The 20,791-nt window shown below is 41.5% G+C and overlaps 1 protein-coding gene across 2 annotated transcripts in view; it reads left to right on the forward strand.

Annotated features, from left to right (window-relative positions):
* LOC124795790 (ATP-dependent helicase brm-like) overlaps positions 1-20,791 on the forward strand; it is a 212,138-nt gene that overhangs the window by 129,123 nt on the left and 62,224 nt on the right. For both annotated transcript variants that reach the window (XM_047259881.1, XM_047259874.1), the window contains exons 15-16: positions 11,462-11,639; positions 17,528-17,770. In XM_047259881.1, coding sequence (XP_047115837.1) covers positions 11,462-11,639; positions 17,528-17,770 — 421 coding nt within the window. The remainder of the gene's footprint in view (positions 1-11,461; positions 11,640-17,527; positions 17,771-20,791) is intronic.

Raw genomic sequence — 20,791 nt, forward strand, 5'->3', positions numbered from 1 at the left:
GTATTAGTGTTTTATAAGTGGTCTCCTTCACAGATGAACCACATCTTCCCAAAATTCTACCAATGAACTGAAGACGACTATCTGCCTTCCCCACAAGTGCCATTACATGCTTGTTCCACTTCATATCTCTCTGCAATGTTACGCCCAAATATTTAATCGACGTGACTGTGTCAAGCGCTACACTACTAATGGAGTATTCAAACATTACGGGATTCTTTTTCCTATTCATCTGCATTATTTTTACATTTATCTATATTTAGAGTTAGCTGCCATTCTTTACACCAATCACAAATCCTGTCCAAGTCATCTTGTATCCTCCTACAGTCACTCAACGACGACATGTTCCTGTACACCACAGCATCGTCAGCAAACAGCCGCACATTGCTATCCACCCTATCTAACAGATCATTTATGTTGATAGAAAACAACAGCGGACCTACCACACTTCCCTGGGGCACTCCAGATGATACCCTCACCTCTGATGAACACTCACCATCAAGGACAACGTACTGGGTTCTATTACTTAAGAAGTCTTCGAGCCACTCACATATTTGGGAACCAATCCCATATGCTCGTAGCTAAGTTAGGAGTCTGCAGTGGGGCACCGAGTCAAATGCTTTCTGTAAGTCAAGGAATATGGCATCCGTCTGATACCCTTCATCCATGGTTCGCAAGATATCATGTGAAAAAAGGCCGAGTTGCATTTTGCAGGAGCGATGCTTTCTAAAGCCATGCTGATGCATGTCTCAAGGAAATTCATTATATTTTAACTGAAAATGTGTTCGAGAATACTGCAACAAACCGATGTTAAGGATATTGGTCTGTAATTTTGAGGATCTGTCCTTCTACCCTTCTTATATACAGGCGTCACGTGCGCTTTTTTCCAGTCGCTCGGGACTTTAAATTGGGCAAGAGATTCGCGATAAATGCAAGCTAAGTAAGGAGCCAATGCAGTAGCGTACTCTCTGTAAAACCGAATTGGAATCACATGAGGACCTGGCGATTTATTTATTTTCAACCCATTCAGCTGCTTCACAACCCCAATGATGTCTATCATTATGTCCTACATACGGGAATCTGTACGAGACTCAAACAGGGTATGTTTGTACGATCCTCCTGCGTGAAAAGATTTCTCAAATGCTAAATTTAAAATTTCAGCTTTTGTTTTGCTGTCTTCCGTTGCCAGGCCAGACTGATGAGTGAGTGACTGGATGGAAGCCTTCGACCCGCTTACCGATTTTATGTAAGACCAGACTTTCCTTGGATTTTCAGCAAGATCTTTTGCTAAGGTATGACGGTGATAGTGGTTGAATGCTTCGCGCATCGCTCTTTTTACAGCAGCACGAATCTCTACTAACTTTTGCCTGTCCTAATTCTCCTGATCTTTCTTGTACCGCGAGTGCAACTGTCTTTGCTTCCTGAGCATTCTCTGAATTGCGCTATTAAACCACGGTGGGTCTTTTCCGCCCGTAACTCACTTTTTCGGCACATACTTGTCCAATGCGTGATTTACAATGTGTTTAAAATTTGCCCATAATTCTTCCACGTCCATTGTACCAGAAGTAAATGAAATCGATTCATTTACTAAGTGGGATGCTAACAACTGCTTATCTGCTCTTTCTAGTAAGAATTCTCTCCTACCCTTCTTGACCGACTTTATAACTTCCGTAACCAAAGTCGTAATGACAACATCATGATCAATAATCCCTGTTTCAACACTGACACTGTCGATGATGTCTGGTCTGTTCGTGGCTACCAGATCTAAAATATTTCCATTGTGCGTTGGCTGTCGATTTAGCTGCTCAATACAGTTTTTGGATAATGTGTTCAAAAGTAATTCACACGACAGCTTGTCTGTACCACCTGTAATGAATCCATAGACATACCATTCTATACTAGGTAGGTTGAAGTTGCCTCCGACTAATATAGCATGATCCGGGCACTTCTGCGATACAGAGTGTAGACTCCCTTTGAATGATTCTAGAACTGTCACGGTGGAACCTGGCGGCCGGTAATAACACCCAACAATTAACTTTATTTCTCCTAGCCCTGTTAAACGTGTCCAGATAACTTCACAATCACACACTACTTCGACCTCAGTAGACACAATATTTTTGTCAACTGCAATGAAGGCACCACCTCCTACGATGTCTCATCTGTCTTTAAAATATACGTTCCAACCCTCATTAAAAATTTCAGAACTTCCTATCTCAGGGTTCAGCCAGGTCTCAGTCCCCAGAATAATTTGCATGCCACAGGCTTCCTGGAGGGCAGTAAATTCAGGAACTTTATTCCGAACACACTGAAAATTTACTGCTAATATCTTGATAGCTGAAGCGTCTTTACACTGAGCACGTCCTGATTTCCCTGCCTGCACGTTGACTGGTGTGTGTTCATCAGGACACCTCGCTCTACTGCCTAGCCTAAAAAACCACCATGTGCACGCCACAATTACTCTGCTACCCGAGTAGCCGCTTCCTTTGTGTAGTGCACCCCTGACCTATCTAGGGGCGTCCTACAATTCCCCACCCAATAGCGCAAGTCTAGAAATCTGTAGCCAAGACCGTCACAGAGTCGACGAAGCCTCTGGTTGAGACCCTCCACTCGGCTCCAAACCAAAGGACCCCGATCCACTCTGGGAATGATGCTGCAAATAGAGAGCTCTGCTTGCACCCCGCGTGTGAGGCCAGCGGTCTTCACCAAATCCACCAGCTGCCTGTATGAACTGAGTATCGCCTCAGAACCCAAGCGACAGGCATCATTGGTGCTGACGTGAGCAACTACTTGCAGACGACTGCACCCTGTACGCTTGATAGCCGCAGGCAAGGCCGCCTCCACGTCTTGGATGAGGCCCCCCGGCAGACAAACAGTGTGCACGTTGGAATTCTTTCCAGCCCTGTATGCTATTTCCTTAAGAGGCTCCATCACCTGCCTAATGTTGGAGCTCCCAATCATATATATGTATGATAAACTCTAATACTTAATTACCCCTTGCTCAAATTATGATTTCATCTTGCTCAAATTATCATTTCATCCTCTATGAATTCTTCTGTTGAATAGTAGCATTTCTCCCACAGAATCTGCTATCGCCTCATTTTTAAAATTTTTCGTTTATATTAAATCTGTTTGTGCCCATTAACTTGTTGTATATTGTCGTCCCCGTATACTGCAGAGTCTGTGCATATAATTTCAACTGGTGTGTGGGTAGTATAAAATTATTTTTATTGATTGTGTTATATGTATGTATATGTAAGAAGTAAATGAAAAGCATGGTAATTGGAGGAAAGGGGAGAAAATGCCGTATGAAAATAGGGGGAGAGGAAATAGAGCAAGTGAATAACTTCAATTACTTGGGAAGTGTAATAATGGATGGTATGTATTGCTCAACAGAAATTAGGAAAAGAATTGCAATGTCGAAAGAAGGATTCAAGAGGAAACAGAAATTACTTTGTAGTCCACTGAACAAAGATCTGACGAAAAGACTTGCCAAATGTTACATCTGGAGCATTGCACTATATGGTGCGGAGACCTGGACATTGAGGAAGGAAGATGAAAGAAGATTGGAGGCACTAGAGTTGTGGATATGGAGAAGAATGGAAAAAATGAAATGGGAAGACCGAGTTAGGAATGAGGAAGTATTAAGAAGAGTTGGAGAAGAAAGAAACATGCTGAAAGTTATCAGAAAGAGAAAACTGAACTGGATTGGACATTGTTTGAGGAGGGACTGTTTATTGAAGGAAGGAATGGTGGAGGGAAAAGGGGGAAGAGGAAAAAGAAGATATCAAATGCTGGACAATATAAAAGAAGAGAAATATTCAGAAATGAAAAGACTGGCTATGGACAAACAAAAGTGGAAGAGGCTTAACCCATGACAAAGACCTGCCATAAGACAGAATACCATACTACTACTACTACTACTACTACTATATGTATGGTGAAAGTGATTCTCCTCAAATAATTTTTGTCTGATGTATAGGAAAATTATAATTTCATAAATGTGTATGGAAGGAACAGTTAGGATTTGTAGTTTCCGAAATAATCTGCGACAAAACTGTTTGCTGTGCAGTACACATGTATTTGACAATTTTCTTTTCCAGTTTCAATATTTTAGATACACTACTTGAACTTCCCAAGAAAATTGTCCCATATCTAATGACAGATTCAAAATAACTATGTGAGCAATTTTTTTGTGTACTCAAAGTCAGTGGAATTTGCTAGTATTTGATAGGAATTCAGTATGTGTATTCCAGCTTAAGTTCCACAAATTTTGAATGTTTTGTTTTGAAATGTACCATATGGGTTTTTGCAATGTTCAGTTTCAAGCCATTTAACTGGAACCAGTTTTCTGAGGTATCCAGTGTGCATTGAAGGAGCTCAGAATTTTTGCTGCATCATCATCTTCAATTAAAACAGAACAATTGTCTGCAAACAGAACTGATGGGGAACTTATATTTATGGGTAAGTCATTTACACAGAACAGGAACAGGATTGAGGCACACTGTGTGATACTATACTCCATTTAGAATAATAATTCACTGCATATGTGGTGATACTTACCCTTTGTTTTCTGTTGTTTGAGTATGATGTAGCCAATTTAGATTATTGTCCTTAATCCCTTATTTGTCTAATTTGTAGATATGCAAGTCATGGTTTATGGAGTCAGACGCTTTTGTGAGATCACAGAAGATACCTGCAACTTTACTCCTTTGATCCAATGATTTGCCTATCTTTTCAGTAAAGTTATTCACTCCATCCAGAGTGTTTTTTGCCTGGTTGAAATCCAAATGGGTTACTTATATAATTTTTTACAAAAAAGTTTTTGACCTGGTTTGCAGCTACTTTCTCTTACACTTTTGGCAGTACTGTCTTCCCTCGACCCTTTCTTGAACAAAGGTCTGACTTGGGCATACTTCAAAAGTCTGGAAAGCATTCCTGTTCAAAAAACCGTTTGAATTATTTAGTTAGGGGAGGTGCTATTGTACCACACATGCTTTTAATCACTTTAGTGGGTATCCCATCCCACCCAGCAGAGTTTTTATTTTTAAATAATAATATAACATTTTTCCACATCCTTTATTGTGATTTTTTTTAAATCCGTAAGATACTCAGCTTCTTGGTGGATTCCAAAGGGATCTACTTTACTCTGATACTCTGCTACATCATCATCTGTCTTTTCCACAGTTATGAAGAATTCATTTAAACACTGATATGTGAGCTGCTTGTACAATAAAGTTATATCTACTTTAATCTTAGATAGTTCATTGCTACTAACTCTAACACCTAACTCTGATTTGGCAACAGACCACACTGTTTTTGTTTTACTTTCATGTTGTGCAATGAACTTGTTTGCCATTTGTTTGGCTGCCTTCACAACTTTTTTAAATACAGCTTTGTAATGACGAACATACTCAGTAAAACATTTGTTTTTATTATATTTCAGTTCGTTGTGGGGTTTCCTCTTCCTGGCACCAGAAATTTTTATACTCTGGGCTATCCATTTGTTTGTTAGTAATTTTTTTGCATGAGTCTGAACCCCAAAAGCATATGTTGTTTTCTGGGTGCTACAGTAATGACCTTGAAAGGCCATATTTTCAGGAAGACTATAATTTTTCTGATAAACATTATTGTTATAAGGTCAAGTTTAACACATATATTTCAGAACGACACAACACATATAAGTCACAGAGTAAGTTGACAAGCAAGACATGTGTACACGTTAGCATTCGAATGAGCACTGAGTCCCAGTCTAGCGGCCGCTGCTCGGCTGGCCGCTTAGGTGGCGCAGTTGCTGCATGGCTGGCAGACAGCGCCGCACGTAGAGGACGCGCGTAATTGCGCGGCGGCGCTTTGAATGATCGGCGAGTCACAACACTTTTCCCCCCTTTGAAATTGTTGCACTGGTCCTGATGGAGGTGTCCTGGAGATGGCTAACGTCCATAGGCGTTGTTTGACTCGCCGTAAAGTCTCGAGGAGGAGGCTTCCTGTACGGACGGAAGTGTCCCCGATGATAACGGGTCGAGATGACAGGAGACGTAGGGGTCGAATCTGCTGGGGCCCCATGCACCAATCTGCCCGTTGCGGCAAGTCCAATTGATATGACAGGAGACATGGGCGATGTGTCAGCGACCGTTGGAGGAGGAGGCGAGTAGATTTGCTCTGACAGAGGATGGTCATCCGGTTCCTGCATGAGCATGTCTCCTGGTGGCGTCCGTTCTTGTGCTGGCATCACGATGACGATGAGAGGGCTGCGTTGTGAATATTGAGAGATGCCAAGATCCCGAGCATCAGGTAGAGCGGAAGGTGGTGTAGCGGCATTCGGAACAGGCGTTGCCGGCACACGAGGCCTTAGCTGGTCCGAATGACACACTGCAACACCCGTGTCCACCTGGATTTCATACAGGCGTCTGCCACGGTGTCGTAAGATGCGGCCCGGGCTCCATTTTGGCCGCCTGCCATATCCCCGTACCCAGACGAGGTCGTCGGCGGTGAACCGGCCAAGTGAAGGCACCCGCGGTCATGAGGTGGAAGGCCGCAGAAGATGAAGTAGCGTGTGGGGCTGTCGGCCATGTAAGAGCTCAGCCGGGGTGTGGTCGCCCATGGGGGTGAAACAGTAAGACGCCAGAAACTGGAGAAGCGCATCATCAGCAGCAGAAGAAGTCAGAAGTTTCCGCATCTGAGCCTTAAATGTGCGGACCATTCGTTCAGCCTCACCGTTTGATTGTGGATGGAATGGCGGGGCCGTGACATGCATAACACCGTGAAGAGCACAAAAATCCGCAAATTCGGAAGAGGCAAATTGCGGACCATTATCAGTAACAAGAGGAGAGGGGAGGCCTTCCAAAGAAAAAATGCGGACAAGAGCACTGGTGGTTGCCGCGGTGGTAGGCGATGTGCAACGGACAATGAAAGGAAAGTTAGAGTAGGCATCAATTACAAGGAGCCAATAAGTACCTAAAAAGGGTCCTGCAAAGTCAGTATGAATGCGCTCCCAGGGCTTCTCAGGTGAAGGCCATGGTGACAAAGATGACTTCAGGGCAGCGGCCTGTGACACACAAGGGCCACAGGCAGCGACCATGTGTGCTATTTCAGAGTCGATGCCAGGCCAGTACACATGACGGCGCGCCAGAGATTTGTGCGAGACACACCCCAGTGCCCTTGGTGAAGGAGGCGCAAGACCGAAGCACGCAAAGACGCAGGTACCACAACACGCGGCGAAGCATTGTCAGTGGAAAGGAGGATAACACCATCCCTAGCCGTGAGGCGGTAGTGCAAAGCGTAGTAGTTCCGCAGGGACGGGCGATCTGACCAACCCTTCTGAATACTGTGTAAAACCCAGGAGAGGGTAGGGTCAGAACCCGTAGCAGCCGCCAGCCTGTCCCCAGTGATGGGGAACCCGTCCACAACCCGCTGCTCGGCAACATCCAGGTGGAAACACAAAAGTTCGTCCCTATCGAATGCCAGATCAGGACCCATGGGAAGGCGAGACAGAGCATCAGCATTTGCATGTTGAGCCATTGGCTGGAAATTAATCTCATAATTGAAACGAGACAAGTAAAGAGCCCAACGCTGGAGGCAGTGTGCAGCCTTGTCGGGAAGTGACGTTGATGGATGAAACAAGGAAATAAGTGGTTTGTGATCCGTAACAAGATGAAATTTTGAGCCATAGAGAAAAACACCAAACTTATGAAGAGCATAAATAATGGCCAAAGCTTCTTTTTCAATTTGAGAATACTTTTGTTGGGCATCCGTGAGTGTTTTGGAGGCATAAGCAATGGGTTGTTCCAAACCATCAGAAAAACGGTGCGCAAGGACTGCACCGACCCCTTATTGAGAGGCGTCTATGGCAAGAACAAAATGTTGGCCAGGTCGATAAGTAGCCAGGCACGGGGCCTGTTTCAGCATAGTCTTCAATTTCTGGAAAGCCGATCGCATGACGCGGACCAGTGAAAAGGCACGTTTTTATGCAACAGGCGATGCAACGGCTGAGCCACCGAAGCAGCAGACGGTAAAATCTTGTGATAGTATGCCATTTTCCCCAAGAAAGCCTGCAGTTCTTTAACTGATGTAGGGCAAGGAAGGGCATCGGTAGCAGCGACATTTTGCTGGAGCGGACGAATACCATCTCGAGAGAGTTGGAAGCCCAAGTACGTGATAGCTGCCTGAAAAAATTATGATTTCTGAAGATTACACTTAAGACCGGCAGTCTGTAAGACATGAAAAAGTGTGCGGAGATTTTGAAGATGTTCTTCAGTAGTGGAGCCAGTGACAACAATGTCGTCCATGTAATTGATACACCCAGGGACAGGGAGCAGTAATTGTTCCAAGAATCGCTGAAAGAGAGCAGGGGCGCTAGCAACCCCGAATGGCAAACGTTGGTATTGATAGAGGCCGAGAGGAAGTTGATGATAAGCTTCTGACAGGTCAATTTTAGAAAAATACTGGCCTCCAGCAAGTTTAGTGAACAGTTCTTCAGGACGGGGCATAGGGTAAGTGTCGATGAGGCATTGAGCATTTACAGTGGCTTTGAAATTGCCACAGAGACGAATATCACCATTTGGCTTAGCAACGACAACGGGAGGAGAGGACCGCTCACTGGAAGTGACAGGAAGCAAGACCCCTGAAGTAGTGAGATGATCCAACTCCCATTTTACCCGATCACGAAGGCCACAGGAATGGGCCGAGCCCGAAAAAACTTAGGCCGAGCAGTGGGTTTGAGCATGATATGAGCTTCAAAGTTGTTTGCATGGCCTAACCCAAGAGGAAAAAGGGACGAAAATGTCGTCGACAAGGAATCCAGTTGAGCATAAGGAATAGCATCAGAGACAATATTGACAGAGTCATCTATGGAGAACCCAAAAACACAAAAGGCATCGAAACCAAAAAGATTCTCTGCATTACTCTGGTCGACCACAAATATGGGGACAGTGCGAACGACGGATTTGTAAGATACCTCAGCATTACACTGTCCCAAGAGAGAAATCTTCTGTTTATTGTACGTCTGTAATTGCCGAGTGACAGGTGACAGGAGTGGAGAACCCAACTGAAGACACGTCTGAGAATTAATTATAGTGGCAGCAGAACCAGTATCCACCTGCATGCGAACATCTAGACCAAGGATTTGGACAGTGAGGAATAACTTCCCTGAAAGGGAACACAGACAACGCAGAATCAGAATCAGCGTCACGTTCATGAACATCATGTATGCGGTCGGATTTGCAAACGGAAGACACATGACCTTTCTTTTTGCAATTCTGACACACAGCCCAATGTTGGGGACAATCCTCGCGTGAATGTTTCATAAAACACCGCGGACATGAAAGAAGTTGCCGGGGGTTTTGCTGCAGTTTCTTAGCGGGTTGTTTACGGTTAGGCCGAGGCTGCGCGTGGGAGCGCACTGCGGCCACGTCGGCTGGCGGGGACACGCCGCACGCGTCGTCAACAGCGCACAGAGGTTGTATTTCCCCAACATCACCCCACGCCTCTATTTGCGCCCCAGCGGCGCGAGAAATTTCAAAAGACTGCGCAATGGAGAGAACTTCATCTAGAGTCGGATTTGCCAACTGAAGGGCACGTAGCCGAACTTCTTTGTCCGGCGCCGACCGGATAATAGCATCCCGTACCATGGAATCGGCATAGGATTCTATGTGAACGTCAGTAAAAAATTGACACTTTCGACTGAGGCCGTGAAGTTCAGCAGCCCAAGCGCGATAGGATTGATGTGGCTGTTTTCGACAACGATAAAAGGCAACATGAGAGGCTACCACATGCGTTTGCTTTTGAAAATAAGCAGACAGAAGTGAGCACATTTCAGCAAAGGACAAAGACACAGGATCCTTCAAAGGAGCCAATTGCGACAACAACCGATACATTTGAGGTGAACTCGAGGAAAGGAACAGAGACTTACATGGTTGTTCGTCTGTGACATGAAATGCCAAGAAGTGCTGTCGAAGACGTTTTTCATAATCAGACCAGTCTTCCGCCGTCTCGTTGTAAGGAGGAAAATGAGGTATAGCCAACGACAAGAAACGCCCTGCATTTGACGCCGCGACAAAATTGCGAATCGCCGCTGTTAGAAGCGTTTGCTGTTCAAGGAGATTTTGCAATAGTTGCTCGACAGTAGCCGTGGAAACCTGTGGGTCAACGGTGAAAAGGAAAGATCCCATCCTCGTCGCCAATTGTTATAAGGTCAAGTTTAACACCTGTATTTCAGAACGACACAACACATATAAGTCACAGAGTAAGTTGACAAGCAAGAGCATTCGAATGAGCTCTGAGTCCCAGTCTAGTGGCCGCTGCTCGGCTGGCCGCTTAGGCGGTGCAGCTGCTGCGTGGCTGGCAGACAGCGCCGCACGTAGAGGACGCTCGTAATTGCGCGGCGGTGCTTTGAATGATTGGCGAGTCACAACAATTATGATGTTCAGTATGTAATTATGTTATTGCTGCTAAGTCAGGCCATAGAGTGCCGTAATTGGACAAAGAACTTGGAACAGGTTGTCTTTAGTCTATACAAAATAATTAATGCTTGTTTAAGGTATTATCTATAGATCATTTGGACCTTGTAACACATGTGAGGCTCTGTGAACTATTATCTCAGGTCTTCGTACAAAAAACATCCCACTGTTGTTAAATTTTCTAGTGATCTTAATTCACTTTTGGTAAGACAGTAAAACAAATGCCAGTTCTAACTTCCTCTTGGTATAATTTTAAAAATGTTTGGATGAGTCAACAGTATAATCTTGCTGAAAATCATCTGAAATAATGTGAAGTAGCATTACAATCTTGCTGAAACTCCACCAAAATTATTAAGTACGCTGCTTTTGATTGAGAAAGAGTCATTAAAAATCTAGAAATGTACTGTTAGGCAATTTATTGACAAATTTGAAGCATTTGGTACAGATCTTTTTGTTTAGCTTGAGCACTTTTACAAAAAAGAGAGAGAGAGAGAGAAAGAGAATTTGGACAGTGGTACTCACTCCTACTGTTTGTTGACATTTGCTAATTTTGTCATAGCAGTTGCAATATTTTGGAACTGATCATATCAAGACTTCATTTTTGTGACAACGACAATACAGTTTTATATGTTGCATAAAATGCCTGCTATATTGTTATTCTTGTCTGGTTGTGGTGATATTAGAGACTCACTGAGCTTTTTCCTACTTCGTGAACATATTCATTGTCCTAGACCCTGCAACTACTACAATATAGCTATGATGCATTAATTAAATATGCGACAAACAGGACAAACATTTTTATGAAAGTTTCAAATGCCTATCTCAAGCAGATATAAATGGAGGTTGTAATCAAGTCTTCAGAGATGCCCTTGATGTTATTAGCTCCTATAGTATACTACTTGAAATATGTGAAGCACAATGAATGCTTTTAGTATGCAAGAATGAACTCTGTAATTATGTAAATTCATTTTAAATTAGTACTCTGTTTAATCTGTAATCATTTTTAACAGAACTTTATCCAACTGGGTACTTGAATTTGAGAAATGGGCACCTTCTGTGATAGTTGTGGCTTACAAAGGGTCGCCTGCAGTGAGGCGTAACATACAAAGCCAAATGCGAGCTGCAAAATTCAATGTGCTACTTACCACATATGAATACATCATTAAGGACAAAGCTGTACTGGCAAAAGTAAGTATTCCTTATTATGGCCCTTTACTGTTAAAATTTTCATTATTGAGGTTGTTCAAGGTGTCTGTTAAGTGCTTTAATTACATCTACATCTATACTCTGCAAACCATCATAAGCTGCAAGGTAGAAGATATGTCCCATTGTAACAGTTATTAGGGTTTCTTCCTGTTCCATTAACATATGTAGCGCTGAACGATTTTTTGAAGTATATGTCTCTTTAAAATAATAATAATATAATGGAAGGAAACATTCCACGTGGGAAAAATTATATATAAATACAAAGATGAGGTGACTTACCGAACAAAAACGCTGGCAGGTCGGTAGACACACAAACAAACACAAACATACACACAAAATTCAAGCTTTCGCAACAAATTGTTGCCTCATCAGGAAAGAGGGAAGGAGAGGGGAAGACGAAAGGAAGTGGGTTTTAAAGGAGAGGGTAAGGAGTCATTCCAATCCCGGGAGCGGAAAGACTTACCTTAGGGGGAAAAAAGGACAGGTATACACTCGCACACACGCACATATCCATCCACACATACAGACACAAGCAGCGACCTGCCAGCGTTTTTGTTCGGTAAGTCACCTCATCTTTGTATTTATATATAAAATAATAATAACATATTTTAAATACATTATGTTCTTGGTTCATCATAATTTGGCAAATTGTGACGCAAGCTAGTGTGTCCACTGATGAAAACCACTTTGAAGATTCTGTAGTTTATAGATTCAGAGGTAAACTGGCAGTTCCCATCCCTAACAAGCCAGTTCAGTTCAGCATTCCAATAACAAATAGAAGAAGCATTATCAGTTTGATATTTAGAATTAAAATCAGAAAGTAAAGTTCTGTTCATTAATGAACCTCTGTACTAACAGAAGGTTATAGCTAAAGGTAATCTAAAAAGTTGAGGATTCTTGCTAGCTACTAGAAGAACCTACATCATATAAATTTTTTGATGGGAAAGGCTAGTGAACAGCTTTGCAATGAAATGAAATTCAAAACTAGTGCCTTCAGGAGAAACCGCTAAAAAGTGTATGAGGATTATCCAGATTCTACAAAACATTCAATCTAAAATTAATTTCAACTCATGTTATGTCAAATACGAACAAGGAAAATAACTGTGGATTCTCAGAACAGTTATTTAGGAGAATGTCAAATAGATACTGTAGGCATTTTTAAGAAGAATCAAAAACAAATTATAATTGTAACCGTCATAAAAAGATATGTCCAATTCTGGTCACTGCTAGCCTTCAATTAAAGGTAGGTGTTAATAGAATAAGTAGAAATCTCAGAACTGGTGCTTTCTTAAATAAAATCCCTACTATTTCATTTGCAAGCATGTGTTGTCACAACCTGTACACCTGGCTGTATATTGTTGTTATTAAATCTGTACACTTGCCGAGTCAATACTTCTGATTTAAAGTATGGTTTAAAATTCTATGTTGTTAACAAAACTGTCATGTCAATTGTCAGCAAATAACTAAGCTGCATGTTTGTGTTCAGTAATTGTTCGTAACGTCTATTTGTATAAATGACTCTCCTGCAAATTTGGAATTTATTATGTGGTTCTAACAGAGTGCTTTTGAAGTCATCAGTGTGAATATTGATTGATGTTTTGTCTACACAACTACATCAAAATTTCATTATTTAGGTAAGTGTCATATCCTATAGGAATGCAAGTTACTGCTTTCACAGGTGTGATTTTAAAATTGTTTGGCTGAGGTAACCTTATAACCACGCTGGAAATCTCCTGAAATAGTATGCTTATGGTGGAAGAAGAGTCCTAATAATTTAGAAATTCAGTGTTAAACAATTCATTGACAAACTTGAAGCAAATGATTTCACATCTTTTTGTTCACTTGGAGCACCTTTCAAAAGAAAAGTAGCACAGTGATAGTGTTGGTGTATATGATTTATAGGCTCTTGTACATCAATGATCAGTGTAGTACTTTGGCTGGAGTGCGTTACTTTCACACAAACTCTCAGCACTATATGTTGACATTTGTCAGTTTTGTCTTAGCAGTTACAGTGATTCGTGGCAGGTCTATAACAACATCACATGTAATTAGTGTTGCATGTGTCATTGCTCAGTAAAGCTTTAAAGCTGTGTGGATATTCAGCCCTCACCAAAATCTGTCATAGCTGTGTTTATGTTGATAATCATCTGACATTTCTGAGCAGTACATTTTATATTAATTTTTTGTCGGTGAGAGAAGTCTGAAATATCTGAGGTATTTAACAATGCTCTTGCCAAGAAAGTGGTATGGGATTAGCATAATTACTACAAGATGAGTCACTTTGTGCTGAGAAAACATTGCTGTGAGTAGTTTTGCTGTGGACAGTTTCCAGCTCATTTCTTGTTCTTTGAGCATTAACATTGTGGTAATCAAATTTACTCTGTAGAAAAGTACTTCAGCATTTGTATATGCATTCTCTGCACATTGCAGAGCTTTTATCTTTACCAGGGATGTAGTGTATAGATTGGTAGTGTACTAACTAAAAGGCACACGAAACCTGATTCTTGTGGCAATCCTGTGTTCACATTTGGGTCATATTGTAAGCCCTTCATGTATAATAGGAAGCAGTATAATTGCTTGTTGTTGACTTTGACTGGGTCATACTACAATTTGTTTTAATTGCCTGTATAAATAAGTGTTGTGTGGTACACAGCATGTTGAAAACCTTTCAGTTTGATGCCACTTCACAACTTCCATGCTAGTGTCGCTGTGTATGAGCTCGTACAGCTTTTAATTTGGCCTCACAAAGCCACATGGTTGCCACCACAAGTTTTTCCACACAAAGTCAGCAAAACTCATTGCAATGAGAAATAGTCGACCTCACGAGTTACAAGTAGGAACAACTTCTCACATACTTCAGAATAATATGAAGCCATCCAGTAATAATCTATTCTGTAAAACCAGATTGACAGGACTTATTACCATATTATCAGAGCCTTGGTGAAATCGTCCCAACTTTTCCTAGAGTTGGAATCTTTCTCATGAGTGCTCTGTAAACTTTTAATCACTGGCTCCTTTTTTTCACCGTGTGCTGTCCACATACTGTACACATTTTAATGATGATTGAAAACCATATTTGTTTGCTAAATGTTTCTGTATTTGAAATGAAATGTGGTTGCTGAATGTTTCTGTATCATTTTTGAAACTTACAAAATTGAAATTTTCCACTATCGAATTAGCTCATTTCTCTTTATTATTTTTCAGTTTGAGAGTAGCAATCCTTAATGAAGCAACACGAAGCTTTCATTAACAAGAATGGTCATAGATAGCACAGTATGCAAATTGCTGTTCGAATTTATATACATATACATATATTCATATACATATATTATTATACACCGGTGTCCAAAATTGAAGCAACTAATGGGAATTTTGAAAGTTTGCTTTTATTTTACAACAAAATAGTATAAACAGGTGATAGTAAAGTAGAAACAATGCAAAGAATACAGAATGTACACAACCACATTCTGACAACTGGTTAATGTGTTCAGTATGGGATGTGACCACCTCTGGCAGCAATACAGGCCTGAAAACAATGGGACATGCTGTGAATTATGTCATCAGTCTCATGTTAAGGTAATATCACCCGTTCTTCCTCCAAAGCTGCTTGCAGTCTAGGAGAGCTGTTGGTGGATGCTGATGTCTTGCAAGCCATCTCCCTAGTGCATCCCAGACAGGCTTCATGGAATTCAAATTGGGAGAGCAAGCAAGCCACGCCAAGTGTGCAATATCTTCCGTTTTCAAGAAAACATCGGCCACCTGTGCTCTATGAGGTCGAGCCTTATTGTCCATCAGTGCAAAGTCTGGACCCACAGCACCTCGCAACAACCACAAATGAGGTCCAATGATCTCATCACGATACCTGACAGGAGTTAAATCTTGCCGATTCAACTGTACAATTTCAAGCAGAGGGGTTTGAGTGGTCAACATAATCCCTGCCCACACCATTAGGGATCCTCATCGATATTGGTCTCTTTCCATAATGTTTGGGTCCCAAAATCGTATTCCACATTCCCTCCAGATGTGAATCCCTTGATAACCACTCTCCACACTAGATTGGGACTCACTCATCTGTAACAGTAGGCATAGTCCCACTGTTCAGCCACCCAGGTGGTATGTTGATGACTCCACTCTAGACAGTCCCTTCTGTGAAGACATATCAGAGGTAGAAATACAGCAGGTCTCCTACAGTAAATGCCTCTCTGCGAAAGCCTTCTGCACACCGTTTGCTTTGATACAGCATGTTCAGTGGATGCTGCGAGCTCAAATGCCAATTGCCGTGCAGTACTAAGGAGGTACTGTTGTGCCGTTACAACCAAATAAAGGTCCTCTCTTCTGAAATCACACATGGTTAGCTCTGTTCTGGTCTTCAGGATACAGTTTTGGTCTGTATACAGTGTCAGCACATCTGATAAACAACAGAACAATTCACACTAAGTGATCGGCCTACATCAGTTTGTGACTGTCTTGCATACTTCTTTCTCTGGCCCTCCACAGCAGATAGTCTGCTAGGAATCTTCTCTGTGCCATACTGCACCATCTGTGAGTGTGTACACAGTGATTGTTGATGTGGGGCTGTCCGGCAAACATTATGTTGTTTTATAGGTGCCCTGATGTCATCATTGCCATGGTTGTCCGTTGACTGGAATGCCATCTTCCATGCAGAACGTGGTCATACGGACATCTGGTTGATAGTTTGTATGATTATATCATGAATTAGACACAGGATAGGTAAAGAGAAGTTTGTTACTTCAATTTTGGACAACATTGTAGTTGGCAGTGTATGACCAAAATTAATTTATATCAATGAAAATAATCAGATTTTAAAAACATAATGTAATTGGATAGATAAAGAATCTGCTCACCAAGCAACAGGGGGAGAAAACATACACAAAGGTTAAAGAAATATGCAAACTTTCGGGGCCAGTGACATCTTTTGGCAGAAGAGTTGAAAAGTAAGGAAGAGGGATGAAGCAAAAGGACTGTCAGGGTTTGGGAAATGGGGAAAGTTGCCCAGAACCACAGGTTAGGGCAGACTTACCAGATGGGATGAGGACAGTCTTCCTGTGAACTCTCCTCATTTCCTAAACCTTGCCGGTGTTTTTCCTTCACCCCTCTTTGTTTTCCCTTCAACCTTTCTGCCAGAAGGAGCCACTGGCTCTGAAAGTTTGCACATTTCTTTAACCTCTGTACATGTTTTCTGCTGTGTAAAACAGGGGAAACCTAATGAAAGCAAGGATATTGATTAGTAGAATGAGGAAGAGGTTCTGAATGGTGAGTTGTTAAAGAAGTAATTTTATTAAATTAAAAGTGCCTCAAATGGTTAAAGTTAACAATTATGTGTGAATAATGAGGATCAGTACAGTGAAATACAGTATGTCAAGGAAAGTTTCATGGTTTTCATGGAGTACAAACTAGAATTATGCTAAACATAATGAAGATGGTATTGTAACAATAGCGACAAGCAAAATAAAATTGTTGGGGTTGAGGTGTTCGTCAAATATAAACAATGACTATGTTTGCGTGTGTTGCCCATTCTAAATTATTGAATATTGAACATTCCCATAATATTGACTATTTTAATTGAAATGACCAGTAATCAAACTGTGTTTAAATCAGAACATGGGCACAGAATGAGTATTTCACAGTCACAACTCTTAAACCTTCCCTTTCCTATTAGTGAGCTCTACCCTCCCAAGTGAGTTAATCTTGATTGTCTTAATTGGATTTATGACTTATAATGTTGACTGAATATTGATTGGAGTAGAGGGAGTAAACTTACAAATGAGAAAAAAATTGCATATACAATGTGCTGCCTGTACATTTGCCACTGACAGTAACTGTATGTCATTTATTTTTCTAACTTTCAGCTGCGATGGAAATTCATGATTATTGATGAAGGGCACCGAATGAAAAATCACCACTGCAAACTGACCCAGGTTCTGAATACATTCTATATTGCTCCACATCGATTGCTCCTGACAGGAACACCACTGCAAAACAAACTTCCAGAACTCTGGGCTTTGTTAAACTTCCTTTTGCCCTCTATTTTCAAATGTGTCAGCACATTTGAGCAGTGGTTTAATGCACCCTTTGCAACTACAGGTGAAAAGGTAATATTGGACTGGTAGCCTACTGAAACATTGAGTGCATGTGATTTTATGTCTGTAAACAAAGCTCTATTCATTAAGAAGCAAATTACAGTAGTGCATATAACTGTGTAAATGTTGTAAATCTTCAGTTGTTGTACTGAAGAGTCTTTTTTGCCAGGGATAATTGAGAGAGAGTAGAAGTAATGAGATTTTCACTTGATCATAAAAAATACTTAATATTTCAGTTTTCAAAAGAAAATGGGTGAGATGGGACAGGGTGTATACGACCCAGGACAACCGGGAGATCCGGGAAAAACCCGGGAATTTTTTCATCTGGGAGAAAACCGGGAAAAACCTGGGAATTTTTTAGAATTCCAGGAATTTTTCCTTGTTTTTGTTTTCAGTTAAATTTTTGTAATTTTGACTGGTAAGAACCGATACTCTAACAAAGGATATTACTGTATCTCGCTACAACAGATAATACTGCAGCAATAAAACATGAACGAGAGAAAAAACGAAAATAAAACTTAAATTCAAAGGAAGTGCGCCATATACAGCAACAAAACACAGTGCTCATATAAGCGTCTGCCAACAGCAAAATGAGCTGTAGGAAGACTATGTGATGCTTCGTAACAACAAATTGCCTCCGATGAGCATGACGTCACAACTGTTTACATTAGATTTGTTTTAGCAGTTACGAGCAGGATCAAGTGCATCCACAGTTGAGTAGTACCTTCTTCCGCTTCTGGCTACAGAAATGTGGCTGTTGACTGTGTAAGCAGTCGCAGCAAGCAGGTAGATGCTACTGAGAAAAATTTTACTGGAGCGCCCAAGTTGCCAGATTCATGCATGCGCAGCAGGACTAGATCTAGGGTGGGGAGGGCAAATTCATATTCTCGAGGGGGGAAAAAAACCTTGTTTCACAAAGCGACTAGCATCCAGCGCGCGTAAGTCTATTGATTATTCGTATGACTTTGAAACGCATCCCTGTCGGTTTTTGAACACATTCTAAGTTGATTTCTGAGTGAATCGTAAGTTGATTTGTGAATGCGTGCATAGTGTACATGATGTGTCTGTCAGGGGAATCCTTGTTGCATGTAGAAACAAACTTTCATACAGACAAAAGCGGCTATACGAGCTCACCGGAGCAAAGCCGAACGGCTGAATGCCAACCACTGTCTGATTGTCTGGTTGATTGGGTTTACGAATGATGAGCGTTGTTATAATTATTAGCGAAATCTATAGATTCAGATTACAGGAGTGGAAATAAACGAATAACATGTAAGAAAGGTCACATATTACCTTCTCGGTTTACCAAAGAAAATGAAATTTTGATGGAAAATTTTTGGCCAGATTGCTATACTAGTAAGGGCCAGTTGTACAGTCCCCAGCTAGCAGCCGCTTTAAGTTCTATTCTGGAAGAAGCGTGGAAAACGCGTTGTACGAGCATGTAACAATGCCTAACCGGAGAATAATCGCAGAATAACTAAACCGGTGATTCTAGCAGAGTTAGTGAAGTTAACCTGTGAATAAGCTTTGACATTGGCAGGAATAGTTACAGAATTAGTGATAACAGGACTGTTTGTTAGAACGAGGAAGGAGAAGAAATCGGGACATCACACAAATTATGGAACAATATGACGATTCCAAGTTTGTATAAAAATTTCATACTAATACTTTTCGACCTCATGCTTGAGAAACTGGAGTGTATGAATGAAGTGTGAAATATTGCCTAACGTAAAGCTTTTTGCTTGTAGTGGGCCTAATAGGCATTTGATATTTCAATTGTTGCAGTATTAGAAAGGCTTAGTTTGTTCTATCTAGCAGACAGTGACAAAATAGACATAATCAGATCGGGAAACCACACCAGTCTTGGGCCCTATTTGTATTAACAGCTTTTGCAGTATTAGACAGCGACATTTCGATTTTTCATGTAGCAAAACGTTTGACGAACTTTCGCAGAAAGGAAAGTACGTCATGTAAAGCTTTAGCAAGATTAGAGAGAAAAACTCTAGGAGCTAAGGATTGAATAAATGTGTATTGTCTTGCTTGTCTCATGTCTTTACTGGGTCTATGTATCCTATATTTAATTTTATGTCACACAAAGCAGCAAGTTGTTAGCTGATAAGGAATAAAGAGTGCATATTTTCTGAAGAGTTCTTCTTTTTAATAAAAAAGAGGGACAGGATGTCAAACCGGCTGACTGTAAGCAGGAGAGACACCACAGGACATTTCAATTTCCACTGTCCTGATTATAGTTTGATGGAATCCATTACAAAATATACACGTTTCAATTCCACAGAGCGAAGTACAGAGACGTACGATAGAAGAATGCTATGTGAGGAGGCGAGGCACTGCACTTTGGCACACTTACGACCAAATAACACGTGTTACATTTCCTGGAACACACATGCTTTATGCATCAGACTCTTCAGAACACTGTGCGCTACAAAATGATTTTTTTGACGTCCTATTTCAAATGCTCGAGGGAATGGCGGGCTATTGCCCCGGTTCAGAAATATCGTACACCCGGGGCTGATGCGCAGAGCAATCTGAGTTATAGTGGGAAAATGGGTAGTCTCCATGTGACCCGTGCTGACATTTAGTGATTTTGCTGTTTTCTCTTCATCTACTGCTCTCACGTCAAATTAAAACAAAACAGATTTCTGTAGCCAGGAGCTATCAAGTAAATTAAAATACATTCACATAATTATGGAAGGCTAAAATGTGTTGTCCTCTCCATGAACCATGGACCTTGCCATTGGTTTTGGAGGCTTGCGTGCCTCAGCGATACAAATGGCAGTACCGTAGGTGCAACCACAACGGAGGGGTATCTGTTGAGAGGCCAGACAAACGTGTGGTTCCTGAAGAGGGGCAGAAGCCTTTACAATAGTTGCAGGGGCAACAGTCTGGATGATTGACTGACCTGGCCTTGAAACATTAACCAAAACGGCCTTGCTGTGCTGGTACTGCGAACGGCTGAAAGCAAGGGGAAACTACGGCCGTGATTTTTCCTGAGGGCATGTGGCTTTACTGTATGGA

This window comes from Schistocerca piceifrons, chromosome 1, assembly GCF_021461385.2.
Source record: "Schistocerca piceifrons isolate TAMUIC-IGC-003096 chromosome 1, iqSchPice1.1, whole genome shotgun sequence".
In the NCBI taxonomy this organism is placed as follows: Eukaryota; Metazoa; Arthropoda; class Insecta; order Orthoptera; family Acrididae; genus Schistocerca; species Schistocerca piceifrons.